The following is a 19175-nucleotide window of genomic DNA, read 5'->3' on the forward strand; positions in this document are numbered from 1 at the left end:
GTACTTGGGAAATTCCCATATATTAGGAAATCAAACAGCATGCTTCTAGATAAAAATGGCTAAGGATTTGAATTAAATAAAAATAAAAACACAACATAACAAAATGTATGGAATTAAGCTACAGTAGCATTTTGAAATAAATTTATAGTATCCAAATGCTTATATAATCAAAGAGCGAATTAAATCTAAAACAAGAAAAGGAAGAGATTAATGTAAATAATAAAAGAAATTAAACAGAAAAGCAACAGAAAACAAAATTGAAATCAAAACCTGGTTCTTTGAAAAGATGAATAAAATTTATAAATGTCTTACCATTCTGATCTGAGATACAGAGTGAGACAAAAAGCACACAGATTGCCAATGCCAGCCATGAAAGTAAGCACATTAGATCCTACAGATATAAGGTGAACAACCAGACATTATTAGGCATAGCTTTACATACATTAATCCAACAAGATCAATGAAAATGGGTGAATTCTTTGAAATAAAAAAAACTACCAAAACCTCACTTAAGCAGAAATAGATAAGAAGACAAGATAAACTATAGGGACAGAAAGATAAGATGCTGTCAGGGACTGGGAACAGGAGATGTCAGATACAGAAGAATATTTCGGGAATTTTGTAGGTGATAGAACTGGTCTAGGTATTGATTGTGGTGGTGGTTATACAGCTATATGCATGTGTAAAAACTCATAGAAATGAGCTCAATTTTAATGAAAATAATTCTACTGTGAAAGACACACCTCAATATACCTGACTTAAAAGACAACACAAATGTCAGTTCTGTTCCTGTCTTCAGCTTTTATAGCTCCCTTTGACTTCTAATAGCTTGTGGCTTCTTCTCCTCAGGCTTCAATGTCAGGATAGAATGCACTTACAAGAACCTGCTATATTCCTCCACACAGAACACGGCCTTCCTGAGTAACCACGACTTCCACCCCCAGAACTTTCTGGTACCTTTGAGACCTGGCACCACCATGGGGACAGGTAAAAATCTGGAGGAGTTCCAGTCATGCAGAGAAGGCTTCATCATCAGCCCTTACCATCTGAATTATAAAACAGTGGGCCCTGGTACTGAGTGATGGGAAAGGCCCTGTCTGGCTCTGCTCCTGATGAGTTCATATAACCCCAACTTTTACCCGGGTTCATTCAAAGTCAGCTGCCATCTGATAACCTACAGCCAAACGTTTGCCCTAAGGAGTGGTCCAAAAGTAGAAGAAAGACAACCCTGCCTGAGGATTTAGATACTATGAACCAGACCTCTCACCTGGAGATGCTTTTCTCCCCAGCACATAGTTGCCAGTCTCTAGAGATACCTTCAGTTGTGACAACCAGGAAGATGCTACCAGCATCTATTAATAGTAGCCAAGATGCTACCAGCCAAGGATGTTAGTAGACATCTTACAATGACAGAAATGACCTTCAAGACAAAGAATTATCTGACCCAAAGTATCAACAGTGCTGAGGTTGAAAAACTCTGCTACAAGCTTTGACACAATGATAAGAACCAGAAACCAGAAGGGGGTAAATATCTTGCCTCAAGAGCATGTTGTAGCCTCCCTACAAAAGCCCTAAATAGGTATGAGGCACCTACCCACTCCCATAACTATCCTTCAGAATGGTGAGCCTTTAATTCATGGACAGGCAGGATAGGAAAGTGATTCTTAGATACTCCAGCATCAGTTCAGTTGAGTTGCTCAGTTGTGTCTGACTCTTTGCGACCCCATGAATCACAGCACACCAGGCCTCCCTGTCCACCAGCAACTCCTGGAGTTTACTCAAACTCATGTCCATCGAGTCGGTGATGCCATCCAGCCATCTCATCCTCTGTCATCCCCTTCTCCTCCTGCCCCCAATCCCTCCCAGCATCAGGGTCTTTTCCAGTGAGTAAACTCTTTGCATGACGTGGCCAAAGTATTGGAGTTTCAGCTTTAGCATCAGTCCTTCCAGTGAACACCCAGGACTGATCTCCTTTAGGATGGACTGGTTGGATCTCCTTGCAGTCCAAGGGATTCTCAAGAGTCTTCTCCAACACCACAGTTCAAAAGCATTAATTCTTCAGTGCTCAGCTTTCTTCACAGTCCAACTCTCACATCCATACATGACCACTGGAAAAACCATAGCCTTGACGGACCTTTACTAGAAGGTAAAGGTCCTTACTAGAAAACCATACTAGACGGACCTTTGTTGGCAAAGTAATGTCTCTGCTTTTAAATATGCTATCTAGGTTGGTCATAACTTTCCTTTCAAGGAGTAAGCGTCTTTTAATTTCATGGCTGCAATCACCATCTGCAGTGATTTTTGGAGCCCCCCAAAATAAAGTCTGCCACTGTTTCCACTGTTTCCCCATCTATTTCCCATGAAATGATGGGACCAGATGCCATGATACTCCAGCATAACTGATAGAGTTTTTCATCCTTACGTATTACTTCTGTCTTGTTTTTGCTTCTAAGTCTTTTTCAGGGTCTAACCACCTTCTGGCCCACTTATCATCAGATCCCATTGGCGGAATGAATCATCCCCAGTTCAATATCCCTCCTTGTATTTCACTCTGGAACACTGCTTCCCTAGGTGACTTAAACTCTAAAAAATGCAGAATGAGTTTACAGCATAATCACATGAAACATCTGCATGTTGAAAAAAAAATCTGACTGCTCGAACTTTCTAACATTGCATCCACTGTGGCGTCACTTCCCCAGTCTCTTTGTTCCAGTTGCCCTCTTTGACACCATGCTTCCCAGTAACTCGGGGACCAGGAAGGTTCAGATCACATTTCCCAGACTCCTTTGCTGACTCCATCACTTCAAGGATGGACTCTCCAGGGAGAGTTGGAGCTTGAAGAAGGGGGAATGGACTTCCTTACTTTTGTTCCTGTCACTGTTGCTATAGCAACAATGGCTTGCATCCAGGAGCAACAGTGGCCTCCTGGGTCCACATTCTCATGGCGTTACAGAACCCATCTCACAATGTCCTCAAACAGGTGTCTGCAATAGCTAGTCAATATCCCTTTCATAGACCTGAGGACTGACTCTGAAAGGTCTCCCCTCAGGTCTGCAGAGGCACAGCTGGGCAGCGTGCCCCCTCCTCCAACACCTGAGGACCACAGGCGTCCTCCCCTGGCTCCTGGCTTCCTCCATTTTATTGTCTCACTGAGGGGTGATATCCACTGCCTGCAGTTGCTTCTGGGTTCCCTCGGCATTCTCTCTGAACAAATCCTGATGTAAGTCCCCTCTGTAAACCAAAGCACTACTCTGTTCTAATTGGCTGGATCCTGACTGACAGAACTGCTACCGCTATTGTTTCTCCTGCTGCCGTTACTGATACTATTGCTGTATCGTCCTAGAAATCTAGGTAACAGGTCTAGTTGCCTGCTAAGTCTCTTCAGTCATGCCCAACTCTTTGCAACCCTATGGACTGTAGCCCGCCAGGCTGCCCTGTCCATGGGGTTCTCTGGGTCTAGTTACTTCACAGTAAATGAGCCAAGAGTAACACAGACATTTCCTGACTCACAATTGGTAGATCAACTAGGTTAAAAATACCATTAACACTATAGAACAGCCTTCCCTGTTGGCTTGGTGGTAAAGAATCAGCCTGCCAATGCAGGAGACATGGGTTCAATCCCTGATCAGTGAAGATCCCATATGCTGCAGAGCAACTAAGCCCATGGGCCACAACTATTGAGCCTGTGCTGTGGAGCCCAGGAACCACAACTACTGAGCCCACTTGCCCCAACTTTAATAGCCTGAGCACACTAGAGCTTGCACGCCTCTGAAACAAGAGAAGCCATTGCAATGAGAAACCTTTGCACCATAACTAGGGAGTAGCCCCTACTTGCCACAAGTAGAGAAAAGCCCGCACAGCAACGAAGACCAGCACAGCCAAAAATAAATAAATACTTTTTAAAAGACTGTATAGCCCAGGGACAGAGGAGCCTGGTGGGCTGCTGTCTGTGGGGTTGCACAGAGTTGGACACGACTGAAGTGACTTAGCAGCAGCAGCAGCAGCAGAGCAACTAAAACAGCAATTTTAAAGGCAAAATGTGCAAACACTTTCAATTCTAGATATTATAAATGTGAAACAGAATTCAATTTCTATTTTCCATGTAACATAAAGAGGAACTGACTACATCTTCATCGGCTGACTGCTAAAGTCATCAACCCCCTGCTGGGAGGGTCTCTCCATAAGGGGACACAGCAGACAGCTCGGATATCCTGAATCTGGGAAACCCACGGCATCAGCTTCTGCTTTCTCATCTGTTGAGTTTCCACCACAGCATGTACTTTTTTCCCTGGAGATTTCCTGTTAAAGACTGAGTTAACTCTCTTTTGGACAGGCTCTACTAACCATGGAAAAACCACAGGCCCAGGGGACATCATAAAAGGCCACGGACCTGCCCGCCCAGCGATTGCCAGCTCGAGCCATACTGACGCTCCTTCCCTCCAGCTGCTGTTCCCCCATGAGGTTCCACCTGCTGCTCTCTGAGGTCTTCTTCTTGACCCTCTTATCACCAGGTAAGGTGGCGGCTGATTACCTGGGTCCACAGTTCAGAAAGCTGTTGGGAAGGTCAGACAAGACCCTGGAATCAGTCTTACAGATTCATAACCCTAATAGAATGACAACAGGGGAAGACGGTAGAGAGACCGTTCCTTCACTGTTAGCTGAATGCTGGATGGCATCATGTTCGGCTTTATCCTTACTCTGTAGCTTGGGATGTCTAGGTGAGGCACAGTGACCCATTAGTAGACAGGTAGATCGGAAAGGACTGGATTCCATCAGCATCTATCGTTATATCTATTCAGTAGGTCAGAAACAGATGGACAGAGACCTATTGACAGGATTTAGTGCAGAGGGTGCGTCCTGGGGAACTCTGTCCTGTAGGTTTGCCTCCTGAAGGAACTGACAAATCAGCATAATAATGAGCACAACTCTCATTATGGGAGAGGTGTAGCCATGATTATAGAAGGAGGATGAACATTTTTAAAATCTGAACTAGACATCTTTGCAAAGTGAAAGAAGCACTTATCACTGTATCAGAACTAAGGCATAACCCAGACCTTTCTCATTTAAACTGGCCACTGGGCCATGCTACGTAAATGGCACGGACCCAGAAGAGGGTTTCAGAAAGAGAATTAGAGTCCCTAGGGAGGGATTACTCAGAAGATCGAGCGCTGGTCCACATTTTAGGAAGGGCTTCTTATGTTAAGTAGCATTGCACAGAGTAGGTACCTCAACATAAATTGGAGGCAATTAAGAGGATAACAGAGTTTGAAATACTAATGCATGTGTGATGTGGGAAGAAAATGATTGGGCTGGGAAATGGAGGCAGTCACATGAAATGTGAGACTCTATGACCGAGGAGCCCGAAAGACTGTAAGACAAACCATCCACGCTGCTATCTCTGTGGCCTCACTCCCCCTCCCTTGTGGTAGGTCCTTACACCTTTGGATTTTAGTTAATTAGCTTTCCTTGAGAACCCAGATCACTGAGGGGCTCTTAAAAAAAGCTATCTGTAAATTATTCCACTTGTACTCTTTGTAAAGAACATAATTATTTGCTCACGTAGATGATTCCCTATCTTTAGTCCTTGAAGGACCAAACATGTTATTTTTACATTAATCTGTACCCACAATGTCTTTCCTTCCTGATCATCTTTCATAATAAATTCATTTACTATACTCAGTATGCTATGTTCTTATGGTCTCAATAGAAAACGTGTTTTTGTAGCCATCCAAAGCTACCACTGTAAACCTCTTCCCTTCTTTTCTTAGTTCCTGGGTTCCAGTCTTAACCAAATAGCAATGTGCAAAACCCAAGAGTCAGTCCCCATGTTAGGACTGGTGATCACAGCATTGACCTTCCAGGAAACCCTTCACCTACCCAGTTGACCAATATAAGGGGCCCACTGCTCAAGTTTCAGTTCACAGACTTTTTTCCTTGAAAAAGAGAGTATTATAGGACATTAACATACCATTTTCAAGAGTAGAAATATTTCAGATATTCTCTAAGGTTTACTTTTTCTATAACAGCAGTAGCTTGAGAGCATCGAACTTGTAATCTTGGCCAAAGTTTAAATCTTTCTTGCAACTTGATCATATTTGGTTTGTGTCTTTCGGTTACTTCTCAGTTTCTGGTGCATTGGTGGTGCCCTGTGATTTCTGGCACCCCTGAACATTCTGTAAAAATGTTACTTACATCATTCCCATGGCATCTGGGGAGATACTGAAGGAAGGGTTCAAGTAGTCATTGACTTTCCTTCTTATGACTCATGGCATGGTTCAACATTTCAAAACTATATTTATGTAATATTGACTGTGAACATTCTTATTTCTGATTTTCATGGAATTAAAGCTATATTTTACTATGAAATATTACCTGGATTTTTGTGTTCAAACTTTAACTTGGTTAAAGCAATACTCTTCTCTTCCTATTTAAAAAATAATGTTTACCAAGTGTCAATGTTAATTTACTTTTTCATTCTCCCCTTCAAACACATGTTTCAGTTACTTGACCAAGTGAGTATATTGTCTGTGTCATTCTGTTACAGTAAACAGGAACATAACACCAAATTTTAATCTAAAAATACTGACTTATCATTCTTAGCTAGGAATGGCCTCAATGGAGAAATATAAATATAATTAACAAGATTACACTCAAAATAACTTATTTAATAGACTTCATCCGTTATTAAATGGACTTTGTATTATTTCTTGAGGGGTAAAATATTGACACTATGCAAATTATCAACACATAGGTTAAGTCCAAAGTGAAGCTAATAACTATCTGTTTCCTAACTCTTGCTTTAGATAGATTTTTTTTTTTTTTTTTTTACTAGAAGGCTAGTTTATTTAGCTCTACCACTAGAGAGCTACTTAGTAAATTAAATTTTCTACCATATAAGTTACTGGGAGGAAATAATGGTCTGGACACAATGACCAATTTTCAGCTTTCTAGTACCTTTTACTTTCTTAAGATTTAATTGAAAGGATCATTGAGAATGTCTACAAATTTACTTTTCCTCTGATTGATACACTTCATGATGAAAATTTCCTTGTCCATTGAGTTAGGTAGATCATATCTAATTTGGAAAGAAAAAATAACCTCTACTTCTTTCTGAGAATATTGAAACATGAAGAGATTGAGAGGTTTTCTATTCAGTTCAGCTCAGTTCAGTTACTCAGTTGTTGTGTCCGACTTTTGCGACCCCATGGACTGTAGCATGCCAGGCTTCCCTGTCCATCACCAACTCCTGGAGCTTACTCAAACTCATGTCCATTGAGTTGGTGATGCCATCCAACCATCTCATCTTCCATCATGCCATTCTCCTCCCACTTTCATTCTTTCCCAGCATCAGGGTCTTTTCAAATGAGTCAGTTCTTCTCATCAGATAACCAAAGTATTGGAGTTTCAGCTTCAACATCAGTCCTTCCAATGAATATTCAGGACTGATCTCCTTTAGAATGGACTGGCTGGATCTCCTTGTTGTCCAAGGGACTCTCAAGAGTCTTCTCCAACACCACTGTTCAAAAGCATCAGTTCTTCGGTGCTCAGCTTTCTTTATAGTCAAACTCTCACATCCATACACAACTGCTGGAAAAACCATAGCTTTGCCTAGACAGACCTTTGTTGGTCAAGTAATGTCTCTGCTTTTTAATAAGCTATCTAGGTTGATCATAACTTTTCTTCCAAGGAGCAAGTGTCTTTTAATTTCATGGGATGCAGTCACCATGTGCAGTGATCTTAGAGCCCCCCAAAATAAAGTCTGCCACTGTTTCCCCGTCTATTTGCCATGAAGTGATGGGACCAGATGCCATGATCTTAGTTTTCTGAATGTTGAGTTTTAAGCCAACTTTCTCACTCTCCTCTTTCTATTAGTGTAGAATAAGCTGGTACCACAACTAAGTACTCACAGGGTCTTTTTTCCTGAAACTTTCCCTTACCCCTTATCTAAATGGATTGTAGGAAATATGAGGTTAAAATGCCATTTTTAAAGAAGATTGAGCACCGAGAAGCTGACTGAAGGAAGCTGCAATGTTAACTATATGAGTCTAAAAGCTTCCTGTGACCTACAAGCCCCAAATGTCCTGACTCTGTTAAATCAAGGCCACCTTATTTCTTATCAAAGTTATTTTTTTCCCCAATATGCACCATCCACACAGGTCTTTCTGTTCTTCAAATAAACTAAGCAAGGGACCTTGTTCCCTATATGCCTATCATTTCCGCACATGGATATCTGTTTGTCTATCTCATTTTCATCACTCAAATCTCAGTTCAAATGCTATCCTCAGAAAGCCTTTATCAGTCCATTTTTATTAACTCCATCCTCCAGACTATAACTGGCCCATTATTTTATTATTGTGTTCTAACCACTTATCACTTTCTGAAATTATCTTATTCTATTTTTGTATGGTCAGCTTTTCCCCACTGACTGTAGGTGCTATGAGAAATAGAAATATTTCTGCCATTCTCACTGTTCTATTGCTAGTGCAAAAAATGCCTAGTGAATAGAAGACATTTGGGAAATACTGGTTGAAGGTCCATATAAAGGAGTGAAAATAAGGACATTGGTGTATTTAGAACATACATTTTGTCCGTCCCATCATTGTTCAACATTACCAAGGTTACATTTGAAGACAAAACATATAAGGAAAGGAGGGAGCACTTTGTCATTGTTTTGGCTCTTGGGCAAAAAGGAGTCAGTGCATGTGATGAAGCAACTGGATGGACTCTTTGTCCAGTTTCTTTCCTCCATGTAGAAATGCTCATCCTAGAACTCTTTTAATCTCACACCAAAATTTACAGGTTTATGTTCCCTTCATGGACAAATGATCTTACAGATTCTTCTGCAGTAAGAAGTGGTTTATCATCTGCAGTAAACCACTGTCTCAATCTGAATGGTGTTTGCAGAAGAGACACCTGCAAATTGACAGAGGATATACTTGGCACCTGCCGAAGAAGGTGGAAATGCTGTTGTGCATGGTGGATTCTTTTGCCAGTTCCAATGCCCATTGTCTATTCAGATTATCAAGCACCCCGTAAGAAGACTGAGAAATGAAACTTGAAAAATCATCGAAAAGGAAACGTCTTTGTGTCTAAACATTTTAGAATGTATATATTAAACATTATTGTTTTTATTATCAACTTCTATCATCCCTCGCCTATATATATATATAGTGAGTTCACATCTACCCTGATAACTGCTTTGAGACTCATTTTCAGATCCAGAAAATCTCTTTAAAAGTAAGAAAAGTTGGGGTTGATATATATACACTACAATGTGTAAACTAGCTAGTGAGAAGTTTCTATAAAGCACACGAAGCTCAGCTGGGCAATCTACAATGACCCAGATGGGTAGGATGGGGGTGGGGTGGGAGAGAGGGGTTTACATACATATATATATATGTGTGTGTGTGTGTGTATATATATATATAGCTGATTTGCTTCATTTTACAACAGAAACTAACACAGCACTGTAAAGCAATTATACTCCAATGAAAAACATAGGAAAAAAAGTAAGAAAGCCCATTTACTTAACAAATATTTAAAAATTTGTCACAGAAAGATAAAAAAAATTAACCAACAAGTTGCAAAGATGACGATATCTTTATATACAGTGCAATTAAATAGACACACAGAGTTCAAAGAAAATGCAAAAACCAAATCTAGAAATGATCCGGGAGTGGAGGAGATATAAATAGGGAAAGGGGAGAAAACTGGAATGAGGCAAGAGGAAATAATTTGAGGTGATTTATAAGTATTATAAGTGCATGGCAGATAACTGCAAAGAGATGAGATCAAAAAGGAGGGAACAGAAAGTTTAAGACCAACAGAAATAAATGTACTAACAAATAAAACCTCAGTTAACAACAAAAATATATCGATGTCCTCCTGCAATGAGGAAACATTGTGATAACTTAGAGATTCTCAATTGTTTTCCTCTACACAAATAATTCTCCTTTTTAGAACCTAAACGTTTTTTACTGTAAAAAACATAGTAACCTCTTTCAAGGGTATGCTTTCAATACCCCTTTTAAATAGATTTTCGATGTGTCACAACTTCTGACTACAACTTCACTTTCTTCCCTAGAATCATAAGGTCTCACTTTCCTTGCATGCCCTTAGGACTTGAGTTCAACTACATACCTCAAAGTTGTCCTTAGAAGGAGTCAGTTTTCAGTCACATGTAAAACTTCAATGATTAAGGAAGTGTGGTTCGGTACTGAAGATTCCCCTTCTTTCAGCATATAATGTAGTATTTATGAAATCAACTAATGTTTGACGAGGGAGCCAAGAACACTCAATGGGGAAATGACAATCTCTCCAACAAATGGTGTTGAAAAAACTGGATAATCACATGGAGAACACTGAAATTGTACCCTTACCTTATACTACTCACAAAAAGTTAACTTGAAATGAATTAAGGACTTAAACATAAGATCCTATACCATAAAACTCCTAAAAGAAAACAGGGGAAAACTTGACATTTGCCTTGGCAACAAGATTTTTTTGGGATGTGATACCAAAAACAATAAGAAAAAATTAACAAGCAGGAATACATCAAACTAAAAAAGCTCTGCACTGCAACAGAAACAATCTTCAGAAATGAAAAGATGGATTTACGGTGGATAAGAATCTGCCTGTCAATGCAGGGGACATGGGTCCCATCCCTGGTCTGGGAAGATCCTACATGCCATGGAGCAACTAAGCCCATGAACCACAACTACTGAGAGTCTGAACCTAGAACCTATACTCCACAAAAAGAGAGGTCACCACAATGGAAAGCCCTCGCGCCATAACTACAGAGTACCCCGCATGCAGCAACGAAGATCCAGTGCAACCAAAAACAAATAAATAAAAATTTTAAAAATGAAAAAGCAATCTACAGAATGTGAGAAAATATTGCAAATGATACATCAGAGAAGGGTTAATATGTATAAATATGTGAAGAACTCATACAACTCAAAAACAAAAACTGAATAACCCAATTTTTTAAAAAGAAGGTCAAAGAAATTGAACAGCTTTTTCCAAAGAAACATACAAATGACCAACAGGTACATGAAAAGAATCTCAATATCACTAATTATCAGGAAATGCAAATCAAAACCACAATGAAATATTACTGCACACCTACCATAATGGCTATCATCAAGAAGACGAGATAACAAGTGTTGGTGAGGATGTGGAGAAAAGAGAAACTTGTGCACTGTTAGTGGGATGTAGAATGATTCAGTTGTTACAGAAAACAGCATGAATGTTCTTCAAAAAGTAAAAATAGTCTCCATATGATCCAGCAATCTCACCTTGGGGTATATACACAAAGGAAATAAAATCAGAATCTTGAAGAATTATCTGCACTCCCACATTCCAGCATTCCAGTATTATTCACAATAGCCACGATGTGACAACAACCCAAGTGTCCATCAATGGATGAATGGGTAAAGAAGATATGGTGTGCATATACAATAAAATATTACTCAGTCATGAGAAAAAAAGGAACTCCTGTCATTTCTACCAACATAGATGTGCCTTGAGGGCATTATGTCAAAGTGAGGTGAGTCCAACATAGAAAGACAAATATTGTATGATACCACTTTTATGTGGAATGTAAAAAGGCAAAACTCGTAAAAACAGAGAGCAGAATGGTGGTTACCAGGGACCATGGTGGGGGAATTAGGGGGATGTTATTTAAGAGTGGCTGTGGTGGTTTAGTCGCTAAGTTGTGTCCAACTCTTAGGACCCCATGGACTGTAGCCTTCCAGGCTCCTCTGTCCATGCTATTCTCCAGGCAAGAATAGTGCAGTGGGTTGCCATTTTCTTCTCCCTATTTAAGGGTGCAAACTTACAACTAGTAGATAAGTAAGTTCTGGAGATTTAAGGCACAAAATAGTGCTTGTAGTCAATAATACTGTATTATAAACTTCAAAGTAATGGGAAACTAAATCTTGTCTTCACCACAAAGAAAAAAGAAAAAGAAAAAGGTGACCTAGGAGAGGTGTTAGCTAACACAGTGGTGGCAATCCTACTATAATACGCAAATGTATCAAATTGACATACTCTACACCTTAAAGTTACACAAAGTTCTGTGTCAGCTGTATCTCAATTTGTAAAAATACATAAAATAAGTAAACACATTAGTTAATAAACATTCCCAGGTGGCGCTAATGGTAAAGAACCCACCTGCCAATGCAGGAGAAGATACGCAGGTTTGATCCCTCGGATGGGAAGATCCCCTGGAGGAGGGTATGGCAACTCACTCCAGTATTCTTGCCTGGAGAATCCCTAGGACAGAGGAGCCTGGCAGATTACCATCCAAAGTGTAGCAAAGAGTCGGAAACGGCTGAGTAACTAAGCACAGGACAGTCATAAGAGAAGACATAAAAGTATAGAAAAATATCCCCTCAAAGAAATTACATATGAAAGCTTATAAAGGCAAAAATAAGTGAATTTAGATAAATGTATTGTAAAGCCATAAATTGGTTTTAGGTCAATTGGTTACTGGCCAAAGGCTTTAGGCATATACTTTGTTTGTATATGGTAGGTGGAAAGACTGTTGTTGCTCAGTTGCTTAGTTGTGCCCGAATCTTTGCGACTCCATGGACTGCAGCACACCAGACTTCCCTGTCCTTCAACAACTCCCAGAGTTTGCTCAAACTCATGTACATTGAGTCGGTGATGCCATCCAACCATCTCATCCTCTGTCGTCCCCTTCTCCTCCTGCCCTCAATCTTTCCCAGCATCAGGGTCTTTTCTAATGAGTTGGTCCTTCGCATCAGGTGGCCAAAGTACTGGAGCTTCAGCTTCAGCATCAGTCCTTCCAATGAATATTCAGGACTGATTTCCTTTAGGATGGACCGGTTGGATCTCCTTGCAGTCCAAGGGACTCTCAAGAGTTTTGTCCAACACCACAGTTCAACAGCATCAGTTCTTTGGTGCTCAGCCTTCTTTACAGTCCAACTCTCACATCTGTACATGACTAATGGAAAAACTATAGCTTTGGCTATATGGAAAGGCTGCATGTCTCCTTAAGTTTTTGGCATTGAGTCTTTGGACAATACATGGTGATTGAGGAAATATTATGCTCTTTGACTCTTCTGTTCTCACCAACCTTGTCAAATGGGACAATTATACAAAGGGTTATAACGGATGAGAAAATTTTAGTTTTCAATGTGAACTCAGTGTATTTACCTTTCAGATGCTACTAAGAACATAATACATATGTGATACTGGCCTCTCTTTTAAAGAAATAACTTAAAAGTACAGTTTCTTTTTTCCAGAAATGGACCTTATTCAATTATTTTCTTCCTGGTATGATAAAGAGTCCCCTTGCAACACAGAGGACTTTTTGGTAACCAGGACTTTGCACTCAACGAGCCTTCAAAAGATGCTGGTCAGAGATACTGACCTCTGAAAAATGTGAAAGCCCACAGAAAAAGTACAGGATAAGCCATCTGGTCTCCAGTGGTTAGGTTAATTTGTCACCAAATTTAGAGAGCCCAGGGTTTGGAAACATTCCAACGGAAGCTGTTTTATTTTCTTCCTTGTTAAGCTTCAGTGACTAAAAGGACTCTTGGTCTGCAGAAGTAGATAAAAGGTGCTGTATCCTGCTGTTCCTGATCACTCACTGCTCTACCAGGCATTCAACCATGAGACTCCATTTATTGCTTTCTGTTCTCCTTCTCTCTTTGGCTATAATACCAAAAGGTAGGTGGCGAATAACTGTAGAGCTGGGTTTCTTAGGAGACCTACTCAGACACTGAGTTATACCATGGCCATCTTGACTCAGACCTTAACGCACAGTCTCAGGGATACAGAGGTCCAACATGAGCGTCCTCCTTAGAACTCATTGGGTCCAAATCGGGAAGAAAGACAAGGATTTACATCAACAGAAAACAAGTTCCAAGAGCTCCATGATTACAAAGGGGGGCTCAAATATAGGGGAAGGGGGGAGAAGCCTTGACATCTGACACAAGGATACAAATCAAGTAGCTTTGACAAGGGCCCCCATCTCCAAAAGAGACAGTGGAAATGGCAGCTATTGGGTCAGACTTGGTTAGCGAATGAACGTGACCTGGAGTCTATTGGCAAAGGAATATTTGTGAAGGGTGCAAGTTAGTGTGTAAGACAACTCAACAACAACAACAAAAAGGAATTCTATCGAGTTATTAAAAACCAACAGGGGGCAGGGGAATTTGGAAAAAGCACAGAAATTTGGGATGGCGCTTCAGTGGCAAAATTTTAAGCATAATGGAAAATAAGCAGGAAGGAATTCTAACAGTTCGAGTTACATCCTTGGTGCTCATGATTGAGAAGCTGGAATATTAAAGTGCAGATGAAGGAGAAAGGGAACGTGTCATTTTCAGGCTGGGTCATTTAGATCCTTGTAAAACTGTTTACGGCAGGGTATTTCCACCCCTCAACATCTGGGTTCATTTGGGTAACTCTCTCTTTTCCTTGAATCATTTATAACATTCTTTCAAATATAATCGAATATATTGACTTGTTTGATCTTTACCTGATCTATGAATATCTTAGGAACTCTGATGTATAGTTGTCCCCTTGATTTGTGAACTCTTGAGGGAGTTCACATAATTCTCATCTGGCCCTCAGTTCTGTCAGAAGACAACACACTTGCAGTGACGGCTAATATAAAATTACACAATGTTAAGGACTTAAAGATAGAAGGCAATTTAATAGTTAATTTCTTAATTTTACAGATAAGAAGATCCATGTCCATATAAAGAATGTTTTCACTAAGATCACATAGGTAGGGGGAACACCGCAGCTGGAACTGAGTATTTCTTTTTAACTTTTATTTTATATTGGACTATAGCCAATTAACAATGTTGTGATAGTTTCAGGTAGACAGCAAAGGGACTCAGCCGTACATATATATGAATCCATTCTCCACCCAAACTGCCTTCCCATCCAGGCCACCATATGACATTGAGCAGTGTTCCATGTGTTTTCGAGTAGGACCTCATTGTTGAACCAACTATTTTTAATCTGGGTCAGTGTTGTTTCCATTAATCTATGCCCACAAAGTGGAAACTCTAATTTATTGCAGGCTTTTTAATCTCCTAATTAGACACTGAGGAACCTGAGAAGATTTTTAAGGTTCCTCTTTGGGGAGTCACAGTGTCTTTGAAACATGTTACTTCACTTAACTCTAAACTCTTTTTCTTCAGTATTTGTGGTAGGCATGACCAATTGGCATGACCAATTGGTCATGACCAATTGGCTTAATACTCTGGCATTATTATTCGGATGACTTACACTAGTCTGTAGCTTTTCCTGATCAGTGTTCCTTAAAATTAGATAAATTCTCAGATTGCTGAAAGCAATTGCCTCAAGACAATTATGTCTGCATGATTAATTAGTGAATATTTTATTTTATTTTTAATTTTTTGCTCATGCTTGCTTTCCACCACTTAAGCTAAATTCAATTAAACATAAATTACTGTCTCCATGCAAAGTCATACATACCCCATGTTAAGGACTTTTTTTTTTAATTAAAAAAGAAAAAGTTAAGGGGGATAGTTCTCCTGGAAGTAAAGATCCAGCCAAAAGTCATCACTGGAGTAGGACAAAGGATACGGCAGTGGTTCAGTCGTAGGGTGAAAAACAATTTTTAAAAAGATTATCCTAAAACAAAGACCAGAAATAACTGACAGGAAAATAAGACTCCAAGAAATCTAGGCCTAAGATTTAGAGAAGTTCCTAGGACTGGAGACCCACAAATACGATTGTATATCCAAGAGTGGGGACCAGACAGTCAAAAACAGGCTGGAGCCAGGAAGTTTTAGAAGGAATAAGAGACAAATTGTGTGTGGTGTCAAAGAATACGTAACTGCATTCAGTGGTAAGGAGTGTGTACTGAGTGCCTGCTACTTCCCATGGGCCGTGGGAAACACAAAAGATGCAGTGGGAAGCAAAAGGAAGGGCATCTTCCCACAGTACAAAAGACAGACACTAGGTAAACGATAACAAATTTATCTATAATTATAAATTTTCCCAAGTACAATAAAGAGGAACAGAGTATTAAAAGTGCCTGAAGCATGTGGTCATGGTTGATTTGCAGCATCTGGGAAGAGTTTCTTGAGGTATGCCTTTTGAGCTGAAAACTAGAAGGTACGTGTTCATGGATAAACCACTTGCAAGGAGCCCTCAATACTTCTGGCAAAGGAAGAAGTCAGTGTAATTTCCCTAATGCAGAAGAAACCACAGTGTCTGCAAAGAACGGCAAGAAGACTCCTAGAAGACAGCAGTAGTTTATACCAGAATATGTGCCACGCGTGTCATGGCATTACGCACCAGTAAAAGCTACATAAGCCAATGCTAAATCTGCAGGGGTGCTTCAAGAATGAGGGCAAGGACTTCCCTACTGGCCCAGTGGTTAAGAATCCAACTGCCAATGCAGGGAACACAGGTTCAATCCTTGGTCTGGGAAGATCCCACATGCCACAGGGCAAGTAAGCCTGTGTGTCACAACCGCTGAGCCTGAGCGCCCTAAAGCCCATGTTCCTCAACAAGACAAGCCACTGCAAGGAGAAGCTCCTGCACCACAACAGAGAGTGGCCCCTACTTGCCACAGCGAGAGAAAACCTGGCCTCAGCAACAAAGACACAGTGTAGCCAAAACCAAACAAATTAATAAAAAAGAACAAAAAGGGCAAGTCTGCCAGACTTTATACTGGAAAGTGGTAGATCACTAGTATCTCTATCACCCAGGAGTTTCAGTTTACCCTTAAAGTAGGATCATCTACAGGTTTTAGGCAGCCTATGAGCCTGAGATGTCTTTCCTTTTTTAAACACTACTTCCACTATTCTTTCTTCCTGGTTCTGCCACAGAAGGAGTTTCAAGTGTAGGGTAGCTTCCTTCTTTTCTAATCCTGAGATAATTATCTTTTGAGGTACCCAAACAGAATGGAGCCTCAGAAACCACCAGCAACTGTGTAGAAATAGATAAAGGGTATCAGTAATAATAGGTAATATCATTTATTCTATCTCAAAGCTGTTCTTCTGTAAATGCATTGCTTTATGTACACTATCAATACATGGATGGTGAATTAATGACGTTGTTAAATCTCTTTCTGTGCAGCAAGGACTGGCCTTATTCCAGGACAGAAACAGTGTAATCTGCTGAAAGGGGTGTGCAAAGACGGAGGCTGCACCACTATAGAACAGCCCATTGGCGTATGTAATGAAGACAAAAGATGTTGTAGAAAGTGGTGGATATTTTTTCCCTATCCAACGCCAGCTCCCAAATCAAAATCTCCTTGATAAGAGCCAACTGTAGGCTCTTCAAACTCTAGAACACATGCATGAACTTCACAGGCTCCAGCTTGGCCCAGAATTCCAGAACTTGAGGATAAATTATACAGACTCCTCTTAAACTTGTTTTTTCTCCATTGACTGGAAATAAATGTCCTAATTCTACTTGTATTCATCCCTGGGGAACTTCTTCTCAATGCACTGCCAGCATCTTAAGAACTACAAGACTGAACTAAACGACAGGCCATCTCATACCCTAAAAATGATTCTCTTAAAAAAGATGAAGTTTTAAAATAAGAAAAAAAAATCATAAGGGTAAGAAATAACAATAGGTAGCTTTGCTTATCTAAAGGGGAATATCATCCTTCTTCTTCATCTGACTCTGAACAAAAATCATTTTCATTGTTAAGATAGACCTACTTGGGTGGCCTGACTCAAGGTCTGTTCATCACGTGATCCTGCTAACCGGGGCACCTGAGCTGGAGGCTTTTGTCCCACTCAGTCCTGCCAACACTAGCTGAGGCTGGTCTTGCCCCCTTTCCCCAGGGCCTGGGGGAGTTAAACACAAGAACTCTTCCCTGTGAGGAGGTTCATGGGTAGACGACAGAGAGCTAAGAACTCAGTGAGCCCTGCTCGTTCTTTCCAAATGTGCCACGAGATCATTCCACATTCTGGCTGGAATCATTTCCACATAGTAATTCTGGATCAGTCATACTTTGTGCTGCGTGTGTACTCAGTCCCTTCAGTCATGTCCAACTCTTTGCAACCCTATGGACTGTAGGGCAGAGGAGCCTACCCATGGGATTCTCCAGGCAAGAATACTGGGGTGGGTTGCCACACCCTGCTCCAGGGAATCTTCCCAAACCGAGGATCAAACCCATGTTTTCTGCACCACCTGCATTGCACGTGGATTTGTACTTTATAGCTAAGAAAATGAAAGGGGGAGAGAGAGGACAAGAATGTTACAGGGCACAGGTTTCACAGGATGGAAAAAAATCTATTGAATGAGGCCAAATGACTCCACAATCACCTCTGCTTAGCCTTTCTCCAGATGCTCTCCACACGCATCTCACAAAGCAAGGCAATCTCTCCCTCCTTTGTGTCTCTACACACACAGACATACCTCAATGGGAGTTCTTCACTCATTTTAGTGAGTTTGATTTAATTCAGTTGCACTGAATTAAAGTTTGATTTAATTTGGTTACACCGAAATTTCCTGAGATAACAAAACTGTCAGATGTGGATATGTTAATAATAAATTATCTAGAACATCCTGGGTTTTTATATGAATATAAATGTTTTGATAAAACTTTGATTATCCATAATTGTTAAGATATCCTTTGTAACTGAAGAACCTCAAAACTGAGATAATGAAGACTAGTTATATTCTAGGAGGACTAGAGATAAATGTCAAAGGTTGAAAAGACAAGTTGGTTGCCCCACAAATTTCTAGAATGGCATTTTGAAATAAATTCTTCACCTTTGTCTAGTTTTGTCTAATCCACTCAAAATAAGGATTCAATAAAGAAACAATTTTGTTAATGAAGTTCATGTTAGATTTGAGTAATACAAACCAATAAGTTCCTTTTAACTTATATTTAATGAACACTTTATCATTTTATTACATTTTTGAAAACTTAAAAGTTAAAAAAAGCTTTTAAATATGACATAGTTTGCCACAGAAGATACTGTATTATCTTAGATTCATATGCTCAATAAAACCAGAATTGGCATATACCATGGGAAATCGTGTCAGCTATAGAATAGGAGGTGATAAGGCTGAAGGAGGAAAGCATCTGGGCTCAGCAAAGCAGACTCTGCCTCCGAATCCTATGTTATTGTACCTTAACAAAATGGAAGTTAGCCATCACTCTTCCACTCAAGAAAAGACAAACCATGACCCCTCAC

At 40.2% G+C, this 19175-nt stretch overlaps 2 protein-coding genes across 3 annotated transcripts; both read left to right on the plus strand.

Moving 5' to 3' along the window:
- Positions 1-4408: 4408 nt before the first annotated feature.
- Positions 4409-17276, plus strand: LOC139180173 (beta-defensin 130B-like). Of its 2 annotated transcripts, none has more exons than XM_070781641.1 (2): positions 4409-4511; positions 17095-17276. In XM_070781641.1, the coding sequence occupies exons 1-2, from the start codon at positions 4457-4459 to the stop codon at positions 17274-17276; spliced, it is 237 nt and encodes a 78-aa protein (XP_070637742.1). In that variant the 5' UTR covers positions 4409-4456. The 2 variants fall into 2 exon arrangements, with proteins under 2 accessions (XP_070637742.1, XP_070637741.1); XM_070781640.1 differs by lacking the exon at positions 4409-4511 and adding an exon at positions 13595-13698.
- On the plus strand, positions 8804-9052 carry LOC139180172 (beta-defensin 109-like). Its single transcript, XM_070781639.1, has one exon. The coding sequence runs from the start codon at positions 8804-8806 to the stop codon at positions 9050-9052; it is 249 nt and encodes an 82-aa protein (XP_070637740.1).
- Positions 17277-19175: the final 1899 nt, after the last annotated feature.

The sequence above is a fragment of the Bos indicus genome, chromosome 27, assembly GCF_029378745.1.
Source record: "Bos indicus isolate NIAB-ARS_2022 breed Sahiwal x Tharparkar chromosome 27, NIAB-ARS_B.indTharparkar_mat_pri_1.0, whole genome shotgun sequence".
Classification (NCBI taxonomy): Eukaryota; Metazoa; Chordata; class Mammalia; order Artiodactyla; family Bovidae; genus Bos; species Bos indicus.